General features: G+C 53.9%; 3 protein-coding genes across 10 annotated transcripts in view; 2 read left to right on the top strand and 1 right to left on the bottom strand.

The window, feature by feature from the left end:
• Positions 1 to 640: 640 nt before the first annotated feature.
• Chi3l1 (chitinase 3 like 1) lies at positions 641 to 7,296 on the top strand. Its single transcript, XM_013157819.3, has 10 exons — positions 641 to 766; positions 956 to 985; positions 1,668 to 1,869; positions 2,303 to 2,359; positions 3,101 to 3,251; positions 3,947 to 4,068; positions 5,065 to 5,188; positions 5,643 to 5,825; positions 6,376 to 6,492; positions 6,663 to 7,296. The coding sequence occupies exons 1-10, from the start codon at positions 742 to 744 to the stop codon at positions 6,801 to 6,803; spliced, it is 1,152 nt and encodes a 383-aa protein (XP_013013273.1). The 5' UTR covers positions 641 to 741; the 3' UTR covers positions 6,804 to 7,296.
• Positions 7,297 to 9,999: 2,703 nt separating this feature from the next.
• On the top strand, positions 10,000 to 18,832 carry Mybph (myosin binding protein H). Its single transcript, XM_003474683.4, has 11 exons — positions 10,000 to 10,347; positions 10,443 to 10,577; positions 11,262 to 11,429; positions 13,739 to 13,827; positions 14,154 to 14,349; positions 14,516 to 14,655; positions 15,262 to 15,421; positions 16,313 to 16,449; positions 16,598 to 16,784; positions 17,028 to 17,078; positions 18,586 to 18,832. The coding sequence occupies exons 1-10, from the start codon at positions 10,116 to 10,118 to the stop codon at positions 17,042 to 17,044; spliced, it is 1,461 nt and encodes a 486-aa protein (XP_003474731.2). The 5' UTR covers positions 10,000 to 10,115; the 3' UTR covers positions 17,045 to 17,078; positions 18,586 to 18,832.
• Positions 18,163 to 20,899, bottom strand: part of Adora1 (adenosine A1 receptor) — a 31,391-nt gene continuing 28,654 nt past the window's right edge. For 7 of the 8 annotated variants that reach the window (XM_013157798.3, XM_013157797.3, XM_063239623.1 and 4 more), the window contains one exon: positions 18,163 to 20,147. In XM_013157798.3, the coding sequence (XP_013013252.1) occupies positions 19,508 to 20,147 (640 nt within the window). In that variant the 3' untranslated portion in view covers positions 18,163 to 19,507. 8 annotated transcript variants of the gene reach the window in all.

Below are 20,899 nucleotides of genomic sequence, written 5' to 3' on the forward strand. Positions count from 1 at the left end.
CTGGGATTTTACCAGGCTCCTGGCTTGTGACAGATTGTTTCTTACTTATTTTTCCTGGGACTTAAAGAGGGGAAAGAAAAAGACCTCAGACCTCAGAAATTCTCAGGAATTTCCCTCTCCTCTCCTGGCTATCCATTAGGAAGGGAAGTGGGCTCCCTCCACCCTCTCCCAAGCCACCCCCAAAGCTCCCCGATCCTTACCGAGCCCTGGGGAGTGGTGAGAGCATCCAGGAGAGAGAGGAAGTTTGAGGGGAGGGCAGGTCTGGCCTGGCAAGGTGATATAATAACAGCCTTATTCAGGGTGCAGTGGCTTATGTAACTCAATTGCACCCAATTTCAACCTGGCCAGCAGCCTGGACTGAGGACTGAGATGTGGAGAAGCTGCCAGAAAAGCCGGGAAACTGCTGGCAAGAAGCAAGTGGTGGCAGAAGGAGTAGGAGGAAGCTTCTGGAAGGACGGCTGAGTCACTGCCCCAGTGGCTCCGCAGCTTGCAGGTGCCTCATGAAGACCTGCTCTGAAATTTTCAAAACTCCAGAGTTTCTCAATCCCAGCCTAGTGACAGGCAGGATGCTCCACCCCACCTCCAGCTGTGTGGTTCCTCCATTGACACACACTGAGTTCCTGTAAAGGGGATGGTTTGGGTGTGGGAGAGAGGAGCATAGTGGGTTTAAAAGGAAGTGTGGGGCCTGAGGCAGAGGCAGCTGGGCACTAGGAGCCTGCAGGCCAGCTCTGCTGCACCAGGATGAGCACAAGGGCGACTCTGACAGGTCTCTGCACGGCTGAGTGGGCTTAGCTCAGGCAGGGGTTTTAGCTGACACCTGCTGATGCTCTGCATCCTGTGCCCAGTGCCCCACCTTTGGGGGTTGGGGGACCCAACCCCATGGCCTGGGTGGGGGGTGGGAGGGAGGAGGAAGGGCCTGGGAACTGCAGGGAATCTTACTGTGATTTCCCTTCAGGCTTTGCAGTTCTGGTGCTGTTCCAGTGCTGTAAGTAGCCCCCTGCACTCCAGTTCCCACCCCATCCCCTGGGAGACTTGCAGGGTGGTGAGGCATGTCGGAGTGGGAGGGTTCTGACACTGGGGAGCTCTGCTGGCTTTTTCTGTGACTCAAATAGTTTGGAGATATTTGCATTTGTTAAACCAAGCTGCCTGCATCTATGGATGATCATCACTCTATATCTCTATGCTTCTGTATGCGAGAAATTTTCCCAAAAGAAACTTTAAAAGCTCCAGGTTCAGAGATGGCTCCGATTAACAGCCCAAGAGAGCCACAAGCAGGAACCCAGAAACCTCATGGAGGAGTGAGGCCTCCTGCCGTCCTCCCTAACCAAGCGGCCAGGAAGGATCACATCTGCTGGGGAGTGAGAGGAAAGGAAGCACTGCCTGGCCCACTGTGGCAGCGTGCTCCAGGGACCATGCTGTGGGTGGGATACCATCCAGGCGCACCCCCGTGAGGGGTCAGAATAGACAGCCCAGGGCTTCCCTTGGGTCAAAGACCTCCCTGCAGGTTCCAGACTCCTCCTATCTTAAGAATTCTCATATCGCTCACAACTCTGTTTCCCACTGCCTGCATCCACCCTCCCACACCACACTGGTGTTGAGCCCTGGGTTCAGCTAGAAGGTGTCTGGCTGAATCCAGGCCCAGGTCCCACCCCAGATTCCTCCTGCAGGTTTTGCATACAAACTGGTCTGCTACTACACTAGCTGGTCCCAGTACCGGGAAGGTGACGGGAGCTGCTTCCCAGATGCCATCGACCCCTTCCTCTGTACCCACATCATCTACAGCTTTGCCAACATAAGCAACAATGAGATTGACACCTGGGAGTGGAACGATGTGACTCTCTATGGCACACTGAACTCACTTAAAAACAGGTCAGGCCACAAGGAAGTGGAGGGGCTGGGCAGGACTATCCGAGAGGATGGGCGGCCCTCAGGGGCACCTCTGGACACAAAGCCAAAAGGTCTTGGCTTCAGTGAGGGCGGATGCTGGTGGGAGTTGGGCAGGGGGTGGACTGCAGAAGGCACCCTGAGCTCCCCTGGGAAAGGCACCTTCTCTTTCCCCCAGTGGAGCCTCATCAGGGAGGGTGGATAACATGAAGGACCCTGCCCCACTGTTTTTTGCCTTTAGCAGTCAGTGGAATAACCGCCACAATGTCTATAATATCTGAGGACACTGAGTCTCGAGGTGGGAGGATATCAGAGGCCTAACCCAGCCAGTCACCCAAAGACAGCACTGTCCTCCCGGGTGTGGGCCTATGTCTCGGCAACCTCATTCCACCTCGGCCCACCTCTACCTGCCCCACAGGAACCCCAACCTGAAGACCCTCCTGTCCGTTGGGGGATGGAACTTTGGCTCTCAAAGGTAGGACCTATTCCTGGAGTAAAGGGAAAGAACAGAAGGAAAGAGGCACGGCTTCTCTCACCTGCTGTGGGGGTGCCAGTGGCTCCAGCACATTAAGGCACAGAAGCTTGAATGCTTGTCATGGGCCTGCTTTGTGAAGGGCATGAAACCAGCCCAGAGTGGGAAAGGGACTTACCAGAATCACACAGCAAGCTGACAGTGAATCGCCTCTTTTTCCCCATTGATGCTCTTTTTTATTGCCTTTTTTGGTCTGATAACAAAGAACTGTGAACTCAGCCCTAAGGGCTAGGAGGAGCAGATTGGGAGCCAATGCAGGAATGTGGGGGTTTGGAGACCCTGAGAAGACTCCTCAGAGAATGCAGAGTTGGGAATACAGAAGGGGATGGTGTGTGGTTAGCGAGTTCCTTCTTGCTGAGAACTTATACTCTTTCCCACATTATCATGTGGATAGCACTGGGGATATTATGACTCTCCCACTTTACAGAGGAGGAAACTGAGACCTAGGTTATAATCTGCTCCCAGTGACTGGCTAGTGAGTGATAGTCCAGGCTGGGAAACCAGGAATGTCTGGCTCTAAGGCACAAGGTGTTTCTAATGCCTCATGTGGGTGCTGTCACCACCAGCCCTCTTGGAGCTGCATGGGCTCAGGAAACCCTGTTCCTAGGCCCTGAAAACCCTGCCCAAGGCCAGGACACCTAGCACATCAGTGATGAGCACACTATGGGGTGATTTTGGTCCTAGATTTTCCAGCATAGCCTCCAGCACCCAGAAGCGTAAGACTTTCGTCAAATCAGTACCAAAGTTCCTGCGGGCCCATGGCTTTGATGGGCTGGACTTAGCCTGGCTGTACCCTGAACGAAGAGACAAGCAGCATTTTACCACCCTGATCAAGGTGCTGGGCAGGTTGGGCAAAGCAGAAAGGTGGGTGGCAGGGTCAGGGTGTGGGTGGGTGAGAAGCTGTCTGCAGCTGATGTTCTCCAGGGACAAGCAGGGAGGGGGCTTCAGCAAGGAAGATACTTCATGGCCTCAGCAGGAGGTAGGGGTGTAGTACCCACCTCTCACTGCCCACCACTGTCCACTGTTCAGTCCTAAACAGATGTTACTTGCTACCCATGATGTACTACATCAGGACCATCAGCTATAATTGAGGGCAGCCCAAGCATCTCTGGTTCCCCAGGAGCAAAGTGATAGTTGAAATAAACTGTCACTCTACCAATGTCCATCTCTTTGGTCTTGTGACTTCATGTACCAGCTAAAACAAAGCATGGACTGAAAAGCTAACACCTTCCACTCACCTAACCTCTGTCCTAATCATCCCTCTAACACAGGAAGTCACTGAGGGCCCACAGGTGTGTGTGGGGTTGCAGGATGAGATTGGTCCAGCTGAGCTGTGGTAAAAGGATGGGTGATCCTGAGGATGGGACTGTGGATGGGCCATTTTTGAAATCATTTCCACTGAGCCCCAGGCAGACTGGAAATTGCACAGATGGAGATGGCTCATGGGGTGCTCAGAGACCCCGGTATCCCTGCACAATCTCCTTCTCCTGCCTCTGGGAGCCTCGCGCTCACCGACTGTCTCCCATCCAGGAAATGAAGGCTGAATTTATCAAGGAGACGCATCCAGGAAAAGAGCAGCTCCTGCTCAGTGCAGCAGTATCCGCAGGGAGAGTCGCCATCAACACCGGCTATGACATTGCCCAGATATCCCAGTGAGCCTTCTTCCCGGCAGCTTCCCCAGTCCCCTACAGATACCCCTCTTTCTCCAGGCTTGTCCTCATATTCTGTGAAGACTCAGGAAACTGAGTTTCAGAACCCAGCTCTTCCAAGCCCCAGACTGTGAACTTGAAAGGGTTACTCTTCAGCCCCATACTACAATTTCCAAATCCATCGAATAGGGTACAACCACCCCTGCTCTTCCCCACCCGCCCTGGAGAGCTGTTGATTAGTTGAGAGTGTTGCTATGAACCTATTTTGACAAAGGGAATAGAAAAGGCTGTACAAACCATTCTCATGCCAGGCAGAGCAGAGTGGTAGGTCCTACCTTTTATTTCTAGAATGTTCCTTAGTCCTCTAGGTGCACACAGGCAGCCCCTTTCCCTGCACCTTCTGCATGTGACTTTGGCCAATAGTCATGCAGGGACTCTCCCGCGCCCCGGCAGCACGGTGAGAATCCCAGGAGTGAGGAGCAGTAATTGCAACACACCTGTAGCATCTCCTTCAGAACCTTAGAGAATGTAGACTTGGTACTTGAAACGATCCTACAGAGGGTGGGGAAGAGGTAGCTCTCCACCGTTTGCCCCAGATTCCTGACACACACGTGCATGCCTGTGCAGCTGTGGAAACTCCTCTCTGCCCATGTGCCATGGATTGGACCACCCTGTGGTCCTGCTCTTTCTCTGCTAGGCCATCTGTCTCTGCTTCTTTTAACCCACTGTCACCACATGGAGGCTGGCAGGTGGAGGGGCTGAGGAAGATGGAAGCCAGCTCCCAAACAAGTGCTGAGTCATGTCAGAACCTGTGTTCTGCCTAGAGTGTACCCTGCTTGAGCCCAGGGAGCCCCACTAGCCAGCACAGCAGCCTCAGGAACTTTGGGTCAACAGGCTGTCAGCTGTCTGCTTCCCCTGCTCAATCCTGCTGGCACCTTAGATGTAAAGCCAAGAGCTTTTCTAATCGCCCACTTCGCCCCCACACACTCTTCCTCTCAGACACCTGGATTTCATCAGCATCCTAACCTATGATTTCCACGGGACCTGGCGCCAAACCACAGGACACCACAGCCCCCTCTTCCGAGGCCAACTGGATAGCAAGGCCGACAGATTCAACAACGTGGTGGGTGCCCAGAAAGGAGCCACACAGCCCAACTGCTTGATTCCTCAGTACAACCCTGCAAGACAGGGGTTTGAGGCCCATTTCACAGAGGAAGAAATGGAGTCTACATTCTCCATGGCTCTGGGAATGGAGCCTGCAGAGTAGACTGAGCAGTGGCCAGTGCAGAATGGAGAGTGGCTGGGGGTTGAGAGGTCTAGGTTTCACCAGCCAGTCCCTGAATTCTGCATCTGTCAAACAGTAACAATCACTGCCTGTGCCCAAAAGAAGCTTTCCAAGAATGAAACTTTAAAACTCATTTAAAACTGAAGTTAGCAGTTTAATGAGAAATCCAAGAGGCACTGCCTAACTGTATCTTCTGGTGCCAGGAAGGCAGCATTAACTGAAGAGCTTTTCCATTCTGCACACCTGCAGCCTGGCTCACTGCTTGGTCTGTCTCTGTCCTGTCCCCACCCAGGACTATGCTGTGGGGTACATATTGAGGCTGGGTGCCCCGGCCAGCAAGCTGGTGATGGGCATCCCGACTTTTGCAAAGAGCTACACCTTGGCCTCTTCTGACACCAATGTCGGAGCCCCAATCTCGGGACCAGGACTAGCAGGCCGGTTCACCAAGGAGGAAGGGACCCTCGCCTACTATGAGGTAATGGGATTGGGGGGAAGTGAGACCCCCAACACCACAAATAGCACCGGGGGAGGGGTCTTCCTACCCCCACTTCTAATTTTTTGGGAATAAAAGCATGTTCAGTTGACCTAGCATCCCTGAACGGGAGGAAGGGGGTCAGGCCTTTTGCTTCTACAAACATCCAGCAGGTGCAGCTCCCTGGAGCTCTCCAGATATTTCTCTGGCCATAGAGCTGGAGTTTTCCTTCCATCCCAGGCAAAAGCAATGACCAGGAGGCAAGTCTAGCCTCTTCCATTTGTAGGCTTGGGGCTGGTCCTCAGGTCAGCCAACCCACTGTGTCTCACATGCTTGTTTAAGACAGAAGAAGCACTTAGACCCTCTGAAAAGCCCCAAGCTATAGCAGCTGAACTCTGAGCTCGGGGTATTTTCATCACAAATTTTCTAGAAGCCTGCAGCCTAGAGACCAACAAGTAGGACTGTAGGCTGAGGGGCTGGAAGAGCTTTGGGAAGTGACTTCTGGTGACCTGTAAAGTTTTCCCACACTACTCCTGTCCTGTTCTCTGCTCAGGTCTGTGACTTTCTCCATGGAGCCACAATCCATAGAATCCCCAGCCAGAAGGTCCCCTATGCTACCAAGGGCAACCAGTGGGTAGGGTACGACGACCAGGAAAGTGTCAAAAGCAAGGTAAGCTTGCCCAAAGTCCTGCTTGCCTCGGGAGCCCAGCCATATTCCCAGCATCCTGTCCCCTGTCCTGAAAGCTGGGTCTCTGGTACCACTGTCTCCTCCTCTGGGGGATGGCCACACAACACATTTCCTTCATACACACCCTGGCCCCTCTGGACCCCTCCTATTAGGCACAGTACCTGAAAAGCAGGCAGCTGGCAGGTGCCATGGTGTGGACCCTGGATCAGGACGATTTCCAGGGCTCCTTCTGTGGCCAGAATCAACCCTTCCCCCTTACCAACGCCATCAAGGATGTACTCGCTGCGGCCTAGCCCATCCTGCTACACACGGTGAGGGTCAAAGACAGCATCATGCCCTCTGGATCCAACTGGCTGGAACCTGATCATTTGCTGGGTCCCCTGACTGAGCCTCAGTTTCCCGCCCCTTGAAACCTGTGCAGAGGGCTGCAGCATGGAGATTGGAGCTCAGTCTTTGTGTACAGGAGGTAGTGTGGAGCTCTGGGGACCAGACCAGCATAAGATACAGTATCAATACACTCCTATTGATAAATGGGAACGCTTACAGACTCCAAACCCAGCCCAAGAGGATTTCTGTAACTTCTTTGCCCCATTATCTTTATGAAAGGACATCGTTTTGGCAAGCTCTGCCACCAACTAGGCAAACATCCTACAAGGCACAGTGACCACACTAATTATACCCTCTGCAAAGCCCAACTTGAAACCTTCACTTGGAAACTTAATCACGTCTCCTATCTCACTTCCCTTTCCTAATTCCACAGCTGCTCAATAAAGTACGAGAGCTTAACAGTGAGGTGCACTTGCTTCAGTCTATCTTGATGGGCACAAAGAAGCCTCGGGGCTCAACTTCCCTATCTTTTCTGGACTCATTCTGAGGGTTAGGAGCCCTGAACCTGCAGAGGTGAGGCTATCATGTCCTCTGTCGGAATTCAAGGAGCCGCCATGGGAGACAGCATCTGCAGATTCACCCAAGCATGGCTGATGGTCTTTTAGATACTAGTTCATTGCCAAGTTAAGTTCCGTGTTGAAAGAACCCATTGCTGTTTCCTGAAGGCTAGGAGCCCTCTGAGAAGGAAAGGCCCTAGATCCAATTTATCTCTTCTGATCTTTGGAAATGTGGTAGGAGCTGGTGGTGGGAGAAACAACAGACATTTTCCCAGGAACCTACTGGCCTCCCAGGGCTAGGATCTCTGCAGGGCACTTGAGAGATGGATTTTCTGCCTCTCTGTGCTCCTGGTGACCCTCCTTCCTTAGGGGCAGCCCATTCTATTGTTGGGCTGAAAGCCATGGGCTGCCCCAGTGCTGTCCTTACCCCAGCCCTCAGTCCTTATTCTAGTGCCCTTCTCACACTCATCCCTTGACCCATGCAGAGATCAAAGCTCCCTTGCTCAAACTGGCCTGTGACAGGAGGAGGCGGATAGATGGACTAGGAGTGGCTCAGAAGACCAGCCAGCTTTCTAGCCTTGATGAGGTGGAGATGTTCTCACCAGGCTTCTGTGAACCTTACCCAAAGAAGAGTCTAGATCTAAACTCCAAATCTAAAGAGAATTTATTTGGGGATTCCTTGATGTTTGGATTATCTATGATTTGGGATAATCATGTGTTGGCCTGATGGCTTGATACTCTGCTTTGAGGTGTAGGCAAGGAAATGCCTATCTGCTGCCCTGAAATCTGAACCAGCTGGAGCTGGGGAGGTACAGCTGATTAGAAGGTCAAAGCTCTGCTAAATGTAAAAGGACTTGGCCAGAGCCTTGAGGGGTACCTGGCATTTCACCACTGGTCAGTGGGACCAAGTAATCTCTCACCCTAGGCACTGCCTGCCCTACCACACAGGGTCTTTGAAAATTCCAGGGCTGTGAGCATCCCTGAAGAGCCAACTCCTGTCCCCAGGGGCCACCCTTCCCCCCAGGTTGGGATAAGTTAGCCAGGGCTGACTCAGGGTCCTGCAGAATTAGTCACATTCGCTTATAGCTGCAGAGTCAGAGGCCAAGGATGGAGATTGGGTCTCCAGGGCCTGCTCCCTGCCCAGAAGAACACTGAATGACCCAGCAGAGGACATGTGCACCCAGGCAAGGCCCCACCCAATGGCTGTCCAGACCCTCTACTGCTGAAATTCTAAATAAATTGCATATTCAATTATTTTTAAGTTGAAAGATATCTCATATATGCTGAAGAGACATCATGTATGCTGAAGATCTATCATACATCACAATGCTAAAGAGTGAATAAAATGTATTTGTTTAATTCAGAGAGTTACTATGGATTGAAAACCTGTGTGACCACCACTGACAGCAGGAAATGAATGCTTGGTGACATCCTGAAGCCTCCATAGTCGCACACATCCCTGTCTCTCCACCTGGAGGCCAGCACCATCTAGACCTCTGTGCTAATCTTGGCCTCGTCCTCCTTATGGGCTGACCTCCTGTGGATGTATCTTGAACAAGATTCCTGATGTGGCCTGTGTTGGAATTTAATGTGTAGAGACGACACCGTTTCCGTGTGCCTGGCTCCTTTGCTCACTGTGAGGTCTGTGAGATCAGCTGTACTACAGCTGAATCTTCATTTTATTCCAAGTAGGTTCATGATCAGTGTCACTAGACACAGTCTCCCTCTTCCCAAAATCATGGCTCCAATTCACACCTCACCAGCAGTGAAAGTTTTTATTGCTCCCCCTCCTCCCTGACACATGGTATTTTGGGGTTTTAAATTATTGCCCATTTTAACACTTTTTTTTTTGAATGAGTGCTTCAGTGACTAGGAATTTGGCCACACCTGGCTCATTTCCCACATGGGGTCCCTACCAAGCAGGGGGTTGAAAATTTCAGGGTGCTGCTGTCCAGCAGGGCCTCTTAGGTCTGCCTATGACTTCATCTGAACTGCCACCCGAGGGAAGGGGTTCTCAGTAATACATGGGAAACTGAGGCCTGGAGCAAGAGCTAGGAGAGGCTGGGTCCTTATTGGCATCCCCACCTGAGACTGGAGGCAGGGGCTCAGTCTCTGTTGTGATCGGAATGCCCCCTAAAAAGAGCTCACAATGAAATGTAACTGCTTTGTAACAGTATTAAAAGGCAGTGATGTCTTCATGAATGGAAGTGGGTCCAATATTTAATGAGTGGGGCCCCAATAAAAAAGATTGAGTTCACTTTAATATCTTTCCACCATGTTATGACCCAGCCACAAGTGGCCTCCTGGACACCAGAGTCACAGAGCTGACCCTGTCTCATTCTCCAGATGGCTGCTTTCTCCCACTGTCCTGATCCTTGACTCCCTGTCACAGGCCCCAGGGATGTCCCAGTTCACCCATCTGGGCCCTCCCCACTCTTGGCACCAGCTCTCTGGCTCTGAGGTCCAGTCAGGGTGATGGCGAGGTAGTGTGCTCCTCAAGGGGCCCTGTAGTTCCTCCCCCAGAGCTATTCCTGGCCTGGGTGCCTCCCCACCCCGCTGTCCCCCTGCCTGACCTGACCCCACAGCTGGGAATCGCTTGCCGGGGGTGGAGCAGCCCCCAGCTATATAAGCCTGGACCTAGGTGTCCTAGTCACCCTGCAGGTCCAGACCCTATCCCTGGAGACCTCTGAGCACTCTGCTAGATCAGCAGCCGGCCCAGCAATGGCAGAAAAAGCCCTTTCCGAGACCATTGCCTCTGGCCCAAAGGAGACAGCATCTGAATCTGCCAAGGTGCCCGCCACAGGGCCTTCTGGAGAAGGGGCGGCATCAGAGTCCACTGGGGAAGGGCAGGCTTCGGAGCCCCAGGAGCCTCAGGCATCTGTCCCCACTCCCCCCACAGCCTCTGCAACTCCCGCAGCTTCTATAGCCACTAAGCCTGCACCTCCAAGTGAAGGTGACCAGAGAGGGGCAGAGTGGAGTGGGGAGACAGGCATGCAGGGAGGGGCTCCTGGGCCTCAACCACTTCATCTCACCCTGGCCTCCCCTCAGATGTCCCCAGCTCCCCGCAGCTGCTGACCATCGTGGATGTGAGCCACAACTCCGTGACTGTAAGCTGGGAACCCCCTGAGAAGCTGGGAAGACTGGGGCTCCAGGGCTATGTGCTGGAGTTGCGCCGAGAGGGAGGTGAGCTAGACTCAGCCTTGCATGTGTCCCGGGGAGGTGGGGCAGGGTGCAGTGGGTCAAGGGACAGTGCAGAGGGAGAGAGTGCAAGCAGAGATTTCCTCAGCACCCCCCACCTAGCTACTCTTGCTCTCCTGGGACCTCTGAAAGTAGAGGGCTGTCCTGTGACCTCCGAAGCCCCCCTATCTTCCAGCTCCTTGGAGCTTTTGAATTACATGAGGGTGGGGAACACTGGGCACCACTCTGATGAGAGGAGAAGGAGGTATGAAGTCTCCAAGGAGCCTGCTCAGGGAGGGCAAGACAGGAAGGAAGGAACAGGGATGCTGCAGAGTGGGAACAACAGACAGTGAGGAAAGAAAGCAAACAGGAGAGGAGTTTGCCCAAGTCCTGCTGCCATTGTCCTCTTCCATGACACTCAAGTTTGCCCTGACCTCTACCTCTGCCTTGCTTTGTGATTTTGTAAATGCATCAAACCCTCTCAGGGCTTCAGCAGCCCCCTCTCTGGCCACTGTTCTAGGGCTCTAATATCAGCTGTCTTTAATGTCACTGAACACTAAGAAGTCAGAGAGGGCAGGAGGAAATATGGGCTGGTCTCCTTTCCCAGGTCACCATGGAGAAGGGAAGCCCCATGGAGAAGGGTGCCTCCGGCCATGTCACCAAGGCCTTACTGCCCTCTCTTCCACTCAGCCTCCGAGTGGGTGCCTGTGAACCCCCGGCCTATGATGGTGACCCAACAGACAATACGGAACCTGGCTCTGGGAGAGAAGTTCCTCCTGCGAGTGGCCGCAGTGAGCTCTGCTGGGGCTGGCCCGGCGGCCGTGCTGGACCAGCCTGTCCACATCCAAGAGATCATTGGTAAAGTCCAGCCTCACCTTTTGCTTCCCCCTAGCAGAGAAACCAAGGCCAACCGTGGGCAGCACCATGCGAGCAACCACGTCCCCTCCCATAGCCACACACACAAGCCACATGCGGGTGCCATCTTGCCTGGAAAAAGTGTCAGATGGCTTCTCTCAGCAGCAAAGGGCTTTGGAGGTCAAAGAAGCCATTTCCCCCAGTGATCCTGCCCTGGGCATTGGGCAGAGACTTCCTGCTGCCCAGAAGTGAAAACACAGCTCCCCTGGTCACCTTTCTCAGGGTCCCAATGCTGAGAGGCCATCTGTCCCTCCTATCTCATCTTAATCTCTCCAGCAGCCATGGAAGCTCATTTTCTGCCCATTTCCTAAGGTCTGGGTTCCAGATTCTCCCAAGCCATCTGGAACACAGAAGGCTAGCTTCCCCCAGTCCTTCATAGCCGTGCTAGGAAGAAGAGGGCCTGCAAAAGGCCCATGAAGCCTTCTCCAAGAGGGCAGTGGCTCACTGGGGCCCTGGAGGCCAGCTGCTGTCCCTGTTGCTAATATTTCTATTTGCAGGGTGTATTAGCCTCAGTCCTAGCCTTGCTGCCCTCCCAGAGCTGATCGGGTTTCAGTCTGTTAATGGCAATGAGTCATTTGGTCTGGTCTCAGGTCTCTGGGGACAGCACAAGGCCCCAGGGTGAAGAGAGACACAAGCAAGCAGGTGGCCTGAGGGCTTCTCCATCTTCCTTCATTCTCCTCCATCAGGAGGATGGATGACTCCCAGTGGAGGCTTGGAGCAGAAATGCACAGCTCTGGACAAGGCAAACAAGAGGACATGGTATCATGGCCACAAGAGGGGTCAGGTTTGACTTCAAGGCAATACTCAGCCCTGAGGCTTGAGAGACACCACAGGCTGTTGTGGCTGGCATATTGATGCCAAGAGATCCCAAAGGGCCCAAGGACTCCCTTAGCACCACCCATCCTTCTGGTGACAGTCAGATTTAGATGTGCCCTCGGGACCATTCACACTCTGCAGAGCTGCCAGGCATCTTCACAGGTGGTTTGCAAAGCCCAGGACATTGCTGGTGAGCAAGGCAGAGCCCCACGTGGCAGCTGTAGTACGGCTTTGTTGACTGTAGTGTGGAGATGGCAGAAAGCCCTCTTGGTTGGGAGAGTCCTAGACCTTCTTCCCCCAGGGCCCGGGGGAGCTCAGACTCAAAGAGGCCTCTGAGGGCCAGCACTGAAGGAGCCAGCCAGACTCGCGCCCACCTCTCCATTAAAATTCCTCTGGCAGGAGAGAAGGGGATTTCCTGGAGAGAGAAGGGGGAGGAGGAGGCCATGAACCAGTGTGAAACCACCAAGCTTCTTTAGGCAGGGCAGAGTGGGGGCCTGTCCAGGATCCTCAGCTGCTCAGCTGTCCCTCCTCAGCCACCTGGAGCTGCCAAGCATTCCTGACCCCCTGCAGCTGCCCAGAGAGCATTCCAGGCTGTGACCCCCAAGCCAAGTGCCTGCTCAGCTAATCCTTGGAGACACAGTGTTCCTTCTCGCTGTCTCCTCCTTGGCTGCCCTTGTGCCATGACCAACTGCTCCCACCTGTTTGCTACTGAGCAGCCACCTCCAGGGACAGGGACAATGGCCACTGAAGCTTCCCTTGGAATGTCCACAGACTTCAGTGACTGTGCTAAATTAGAGTGTGGCCAGGAAGGTGGCTCTCTGCCATGCAGGGAGCCGAAACAGGAAGACTTTCCCCATGTGAGATTAAAACTAGGCAGGGACACAAGAAGGGGACGTACCTGCTCCAGCCTCATTGTGGTGGGGAAAGACTCCAACATTCCCAGAAGAAGGAGCAAGCGGAATCTTACAGAGGGGTCCCTAAAAGTCCTACACCATGGTATGGCAAGGAAGCTGGATCTGCAGCAGGCTGATGGCTCCCGTTGCCTCCTACCCTAGTTCAGGCCAACAGATACAACACCTGTCCTCCTGCAGGGGGAGGCAGAGAGCTGGCTGCTGCCCCATCTGGAGCAGAATGCCTGGGCTGCAGGGCAAATTCTAGTCTGGCAGGGTTGAGTTGCCAAAGGAGTGCTTGGGATGCTTACCAGTTCACACCATGGAAGCCCTGACCTCCTGGAACCTCTTGAGTCTCAGCTTCTCAAGGCCCCCAAGGGCCTTGGGTCCCTCCACCTCGGAACTGAGAGCACAGCCAGGACACACCCAGGAGTCTGCCTGTCTGGCCAGCAGCCCATGCCAGCTGTCCCCTAACTCTGCCCCAGGAGCCCCATCCAGTTGTCCACCTGATGCTACTGATAATCCTAGACTGTTGCTTTCCTGCAGAGGCCCCCAAGATCCGTGTCCCCCGTCACCTTCGTCAGACCTACATCCGCCGGGTGGGAGAGTCCGTCAACCTGCAAATCCCCTTCCAGGTGGGTCTGCCTGCTCAGAGGGTCGGAAGAAGGCTGATATGTGTTGGGTCGCACAGGAAGTGTCAGTGTCCCCATGGGGTCTCCTGAGGACCACAAGATCTCTCCATCATGCACACAACTGTGTTGAAATTCTCCAGCCTGCAGACAGGCAGGCAGACCCCAGGGCAGGTCAGACCCCTGGAGGACATGTCTCTGAGCAGCACCTATGGCTCCAGCTTTTGTGGACTGACAGAGTAGACTCCTGGACACAACCCCAGACACCCCTGGAGCCAGTGGGCACAGGATCTAGCACTTGCCACACTCACCTGAGTACTCTTCTCTGGCAGGGAAAGCCCAAGCCTCAAGCCTCATGGACCCACAATGGCCAGGCCCTGGACAGCCAGCGAGTGAGTGTGCGCAGCGGGGACCAGGACTCCATCCTTTTCATTCGCTCGGCCCAGCGCTCTGACTCGGGCAGCTATGAGCTCACTGTGCGGCTGGAAGGCCTGGAGGCCAAGGCCATCATTGATATCCTGGTGATTGGTACGGCCGAGGGAGAAGGGGCTACCTCCCAGGACTCGGATTTCCCCCTTCTACCTTAGAGTTGATGGCAGGTGGGGGAAGGGGGCAGGCTAAGGAAGCATCGCAGGAGCCAGATCTGGGGTGTGGGCATCTCACACTTACTCTCCTTCCCACCCTGGCCCTGCAGAGAAGCCAGGACCCCCCAAGAGCATCCGGATACTGGACGTCTGGGGATGTAATGCTGCCCTCGAGTGGACCCCACCCCAGGATACAGGCAACACAGAGCTCCTGGGCTACACAGTGCAGAAGGCAGACAAAAAGACAGGGGTGAGCTGGCTGGGGCCCAGTGGAGTGGGGGAGGAAGTGGCCAAGATATCTGGGAAGGTCCCATTATGAGTCACAGGACCCAACTCCAATGCCACTGCTCACCGAATCCCTAAGTGGGCTCAGCAAGACTCTTCCCTCCCTATCTCTCACTGTCCTCCTAAAGTCTGCAGGAGGGGCTAGCCTGTGCTCTCTGCAGCCTTTCAGTCTCTGAAGCTGTGTTTCTGAAATTTTAATGTGTGTAGGAATCACCTGGGAATTTGCTAAGATGCAAATTCTGATTTAGTAGGTCTTGGTGGAGGCTGCCTCTTTCTGCAGGAAGTGTCAAGAGCTGCTGAGGTTGCATCTCTGCGGCCACAGTTTGCATAGCAAGTGCACTTGCATAGCAAGGCAGAATTCTCTGAGAACTTCAGGGAGATCCCCTAGTGCTCATCTGAGTGAGCCAGGAGCCCCTCTCCCAATTCAAAGTCCTTCAGGCTGGAAACTGGATGGCTTAGTCTCCCAGGGTTAGGGACATGGAATGAGTCCTTGCAAAGAAGAGGCCACAGGGTAAGTGAGGAAGATGAGAATGAGACGAGTGGTGAGCGTGACAAGCCGGGGTCCCCACAGCAATGGTTCACAGTGCTGGAGCGCTACCATCCCACCACCTGCACCATCTCTGACCTCATCATTGGCAACTCGTACTCCTTCCGGGTCTTCTCAGAAAACCTGTGCGGCCTCAGTGACTCGGCCACCACCACCAAGGAGCTTGCGCACATCCAGAAGGCAGGTGGGTCTGGACTGGGTCTGGGTGGGCATCCTGACTCTACCATTTCCGTCTCTTCCTTGGTGTTGCCCTGTCCCTCTCTCTGGGCTTGTCCTGAGCATCTGCTCCCTAGCACTGTGGAGGCGTCCCTCCCGCTCCACAGTTACGTGCACGACACACACACACATGCACACACACACAGGCATATGGCTGGTTATGCGAAACACATCAGAGCAAACCCATGTAAACAAGCAGCCCCCTTGGGAGGCTGTGCACTTTCCCAGAGTCATGTGTGGCTGCAGGGTCACAGCAATCTCTGGATCTCAAGCAGAGTGTCCCACAGAACCCACCCTGAAAGGCAATGCGTGTATGCTAGGCAGAGCCCTGTTAATGAAAGCACAAACCTTGCTGCCCCAAAAGAGCACCACACAGCTGAACACGGAAGATGCAACATTTACTGTCTCCAACAGGCACCCAAGCCTCTTGCGTCAAATATAGAATTCCAGGCCTTCTTCCTGCCACCCTGTCCAAGAACCTCCCCACCAGATCGTGCAGGCTCTGGAAGGTGTACTCTTGTTAACACCAGACTGAGCTGCACAGAATGGGGAAGAGATTTTCATTTCAAAAAAAGAAAGCCAGATAGATGTGTCTCCAAGACACAGAAATGAGACGTGGCATCTCCAGGTTGCTGGTCACCACCTTCTGCTGGGATCTCCTGCCCAGATATGCTCATGGCTCTGGCTTCCTGCCCACTCCTCCCTGCTCCCTCTCAGCGCCTCAGCCCTGTTTTAGTTTTCCTTTCCTCTGTGTCGTTCGCTATGTTCCTCAAAAACTTGCTTTCTAAAGATCCTGGGTGACACCAGTCATACAAGGGCTCTTTTACTTCTGTAACCTCCAATTCTCCCCTGAACCCAGATATTGCTGCCAAACCTAAAGGGTTTATTGAGCGAGACTTCTCAGAAGCGCCCTCCTTTACCCAGCCCCTGGCTGACCACACCTCCACCCCTGGCTACAGCACCCAGCTATTCTGTAGCGTCAGAGCATCACCCAAGGTAAGGGCGCTGGCTTGGGGAGTCAGCTGGGGGAGTCAGGGTTAGCGAATCCTCCAAGCATGTGTACTGGGGGCTGTAGGTGGACCTTTGGAACCTGGTCCCAGGCCACACCTTTCCCTGACCTTGCTTCCTCTGTCTTTGCCTCCAGCCCAAGATCATCTGGATGAAAAACAACATGGACATCAAAGGTGACCCCAAGTACCGTGCCCTTTCTGAGCAAGGAGTCTGCACTCTGGAGATCCGGAAACCCAGTCCCTTTGATTCTGGGGTCTACACCTGCAAGGCCATCAATGTGCTGGGAGAGGCATCTGTGGATTGCCGGCTGGAGGTCAAAGGTGAGGGTCACTTCCCAGGGTCCCTGACGCAGATGGGCAACCAGAGGCCCCCTCTTTGTGGACTGGACTAGATGCAGAGTGGATTTGAAAACTGAGGCAGGAGACAAAGGGCAGTGAAGATGGAGGTCAGGCTGTCTAGACGGCTGTCCAAGCAGGGCCACGGCCCACTATGCTGGGGAGGTAACCTTGAACGTCCCATTGCATGCAGCTTTCCCCAAGCTCTAACTGCAGGTTCTCTTCCAGCCTCCGCCACACACTGAGGAGTGCTGCGAAGAGGCTGGGACGAGGAGACAGGTAGGTGGTTCTGCTATGTCTGGGGGCAGCAGGAAAGCAGAGAGGAGGCTGGGAGCAGGGCATGATGGGGAGAAAAGACAGTGATCAGCTCTGGGTATAAGTCTGTTAGTCACAGCCGCTAACGCACTTGTCGAGGCCCCTGCAGTAGCCTTGTATTGCAGGGCCATGCTGCTGAGGCTTGGTGGGGCTGATGCAGTGGGTGTCACAGGGCAGGGGTCTGGTCCTGGTTCTGAGTGACCTTAGTAAGGATAATCTCTTTGGCTCTGTTTCCTCATCTGAGAAGTGGAGACAACAACTCCTGTTCCCTCCCCTAGCAGTTCTAGGGCTCTGGGTAAGTCCGAAAGAATCTAGACATCAGGCCTGAAGGAGGGAGGGGAAGAGATGTTAGTGTCCCACATCTAATTGCTCTTCCAACATGTGGTGCTGCTCAGCCCACACCAGGCTCTGTTTTGGCAAGACCTGTTCCCTGCCAGGCCCTGTAGGCCCAAGGAGTCGGTCCAAAAATATGGCTCCGTAGATGCCCAAGACCTGTATTTCCATAGCAACAACAGGTGGAACCATCCCTGGTGCCTGTTGGCCTCCTAACCCCAGAAGACCGAATCTGGGACCCAGGAGTGAGCCCAGCATGCCCCGAGACAGGCCTCCTGACATAAGGGTGCCCAGGAGACACAATGGTCAGAACCCTGCAGAGTTGTGCACTGGGTGAGAAGCACCCAAATAAAGCTGTGTGATGTGACAGTGGCAGCACAGGACCTCTGTGGCAGTGAGCTCAGTGTAAAGGGGGAGGAGCTGTGTCACTATGTGGGGGGCATTTGAACGTGCTGCTCTGAGGAAAGTGCCATCAGGGAGGGTCTTGAGGTCCACAGGGCATTTTCCAGGCATGAGTGGTCCAGTGCTTGCTTTCTTACTCAGGGTTTGCTACCCCGAGTATGTAACTACAGCCATGGAAATACCTCCCTGGCATCCTCCTGACTCCAGTCGCCCCCATATCTCCCTCTCCTTGCTTCTTCCTGCCCCTATTCTGTCTTCTCTGTTTCGGTTCCTCTGACACTGGTGGCAGTGGGTGCTAGTGACGCCATCTCCATGAGGGTTTATAGTCTTTTATTGGTCACAAGGGCCCCCATTGGGAGCCAGGAACACCCCACCTCCAACAAAGGCAGATGCCTGGAGTCAGTCTTCACATTCAGAACCCACGAACTGACAACCATCTCTCTCCCCGCCCTCTCTATAGTGGGGTTCCAGGCTCTTGGCATGGGTGAGTTCATCTTTCCCCGAGCCCTCAGGTCTGGACTCCATCTGTATCAGTTTCTGAAGTCCCCCAAAAGCGAGCCAAACGCTCGCCCGGGCTTTTTAGGGATTAAATGCCCGTGAGAGACCTGCCCACATGCTCAGGAGGGCGGCCCCTCAGCCTGCTCCAGCCCAGGAGTCAGCCTGTAGGATGTGTCCTTCATCCCGTCCCCGGAAGAAGGCGGAATGCTCCCAAGAACTGAAGCTTTCTTCTCCATAGGTCCTAGAAGCAGCAGTGATGTTGTCCCTTGGACAGTCCGGGCCTACCACCGAGGGCTGGTGCGACATGGTAGCCCAGAAGATAGGAAGTTACCCTCCAGGCCCCTTGGAAGCGCCCTGCAAAGAGGGCTCGGTGCTGCCCCCTGGTGGATGCTTTAAGCCCGTGGCTACAGAACTACACTCCAGGGTCTGGAGGCCCCGCTGGGAATCCAAGGGCTGGTGGGGAATAAAGCAAATGTGAGAAATGATTTCTGGACCATTCTTTCCGCTTCTCTCAAGTATAATCCTGGGCTCCTAAGAATAACCCTTGGCGAGTAGGCACCCTAACCCTGTCATCACCAAAACGCAGAATCTTTGAAGTTGGTAACTGATGCTCCTTGATTCCTGCTCTTTGGCTGCCCCTGTCCACCTTCTAGAGAATAGTAGAGAAAGAAAAACCAGAACATCATCATTTCTCCCACCCCTCCATCTTGGGAAGGACCCCCCTTCTGTCCTGAAGCTGGGTCCCAGACAGGACTACATCTAAGACCAGCAGATTCCCTTGCGTGACTCTGGGAGCCCTAACATCCTGTCCTAGCCCCAAAGCCTCCTCCATAGTCCTACCTAGGACCTGCCCAGCTCTGAAGCGCTGGACCATGCATGGGATGGTAGCGCAGGCAAGGGGGCTCAAGACTGTTTTCTCTCGCCTCACACCATCCAGTTCCACCCCCACGGGCTGCCATCCCAAGCCTGCTCCTAGTCCCCAAGATGCAGGGCCATTAACTCCCTGTGGACAGGCCCCTGCTCCGCAGGCATCTCCTCAGAGCCTCCTGTGTCACTGCCACAGCCCAGTTGTGGAAGGCCCAGCAAGGCCAGAGGGACAGTGGGGAGGCAAGGTCTGGGCCGCAGCCTGCTAGATGTGGGCTGGAAGGTGCAGACACAGTCTAGTCATCCACCTTCTCTTCAGGGAGGTCCTCATCAATGGGGGGCTCCGGCTGGCAGCGGAAGTGGTCATTCCAAATCTTTAGAAAGGTCACCCGGAACTTCTGGATGCGGAAAGCATAGACGATGGGGTTCATGGCTGAATTGCCATGCGTGAGGAAGATGGCAATGTAAGTGAGGATGGTGGGCTTGTGGCAGGTGGGACAGAAGAGGGTGATACAGTTCAGGATGTGCAGGGGCAGCCAGCTAAGGGCAAAAAGGAAGAGGATGAGGGCCAGCGACTTAGCAATCTTCAACTCCTTCCCGTAGTACTTCTGCGGGTCACCAGAGGAGGCCGACACTTTTTTGCTGAGCTGCTTTCGGATCAAGTAGAAGACCTCCAGGTAGATGAGGACCATGAGGAGCAGCGGCGGCAGCACCCAGACAAAGAAGTTGAAGTAGACCATGTACTCCATGCTGATGACCTTCTCAAACTCGCACTTGATCACGGGTTCCCCGACGCTTCCATTGGCCGCCCATGCCATCTCTATCTTACTCAGATTGTTCCAACCAAACATAGGCGTCAGGCCCACCACAAGGGAGAGAATCCAGCAGCCAGCAATGGCCACTGCTGCCCTCCGTGGGGTCACCACCGTCTTGTACCTGAAGGACAGGAGAGCAAGGTGTGAGAAGCTGCCAGGCAGCGTAGCCATGAAGACGCCCCCCTCCCCCACTGAGACTCCTCTGGTCCCTGGTGAGTTCCTAGAGGACCCAGAGAGTAGGAGGGGTGTGGTCACAAGATCTTCCCTAGGTCACATGGAAGGTGACAGTGCTGTCCTGTGCTTCCTAATATATGGCTCACCAAAAACCAGGTGATTAACAAGCCACTGTTACACTAGGCCCTGCTGACTCCGCTGCCATCAAAACCTTCACTCACCTGTCCTGTTGTCCCCTGCTGGTACCCCAGCTCCTACCTCCATCCTTACCTCCCATTCTTTCCCAATCATTACACACGCTTATGCCTAAGGAGTGGGTTTCAAAAGGCAGCAATGCTATGCTAACTGATAATGATTCTCAGGAAATAAAGCTGGTGTTCGCTGAGTATCAGTCACATGCTAAGAACTTTCACTCACGCATTCATTCATAAAAGCTTGCATATGTGGGTGCATTATTCAGCAAATGTTTATCAGGTGTTTTTTGTCATTGCTTTCTGGGATGTGGGTAAGAAAAACAGATTCTTGTCACTATGTAGCTCATATTATGGGGGAAGAGACCAATAATACAAAAGTAAGGAAATAAACAAGACAATAGTCGGTGATGTGTCCTTCAGAGGAAACAAGCAGGGTGACGTCAAGGGACCTTGTTCATGTCAGGACGCACAAAGAGAAGGAAAACATTTAGATGACACTCAGAAA

This window comes from Cavia porcellus, unplaced genomic scaffold (genome assembly GCF_034190915.1).
Source record: "Cavia porcellus strain 051 isolate PalLab524CR breed Dunkin Hartley unplaced genomic scaffold, mCavPor4.1 scaffold_29, whole genome shotgun sequence".
NCBI lineage: Eukaryota > Metazoa > Chordata > Mammalia > Rodentia > Caviidae > Cavia > Cavia porcellus.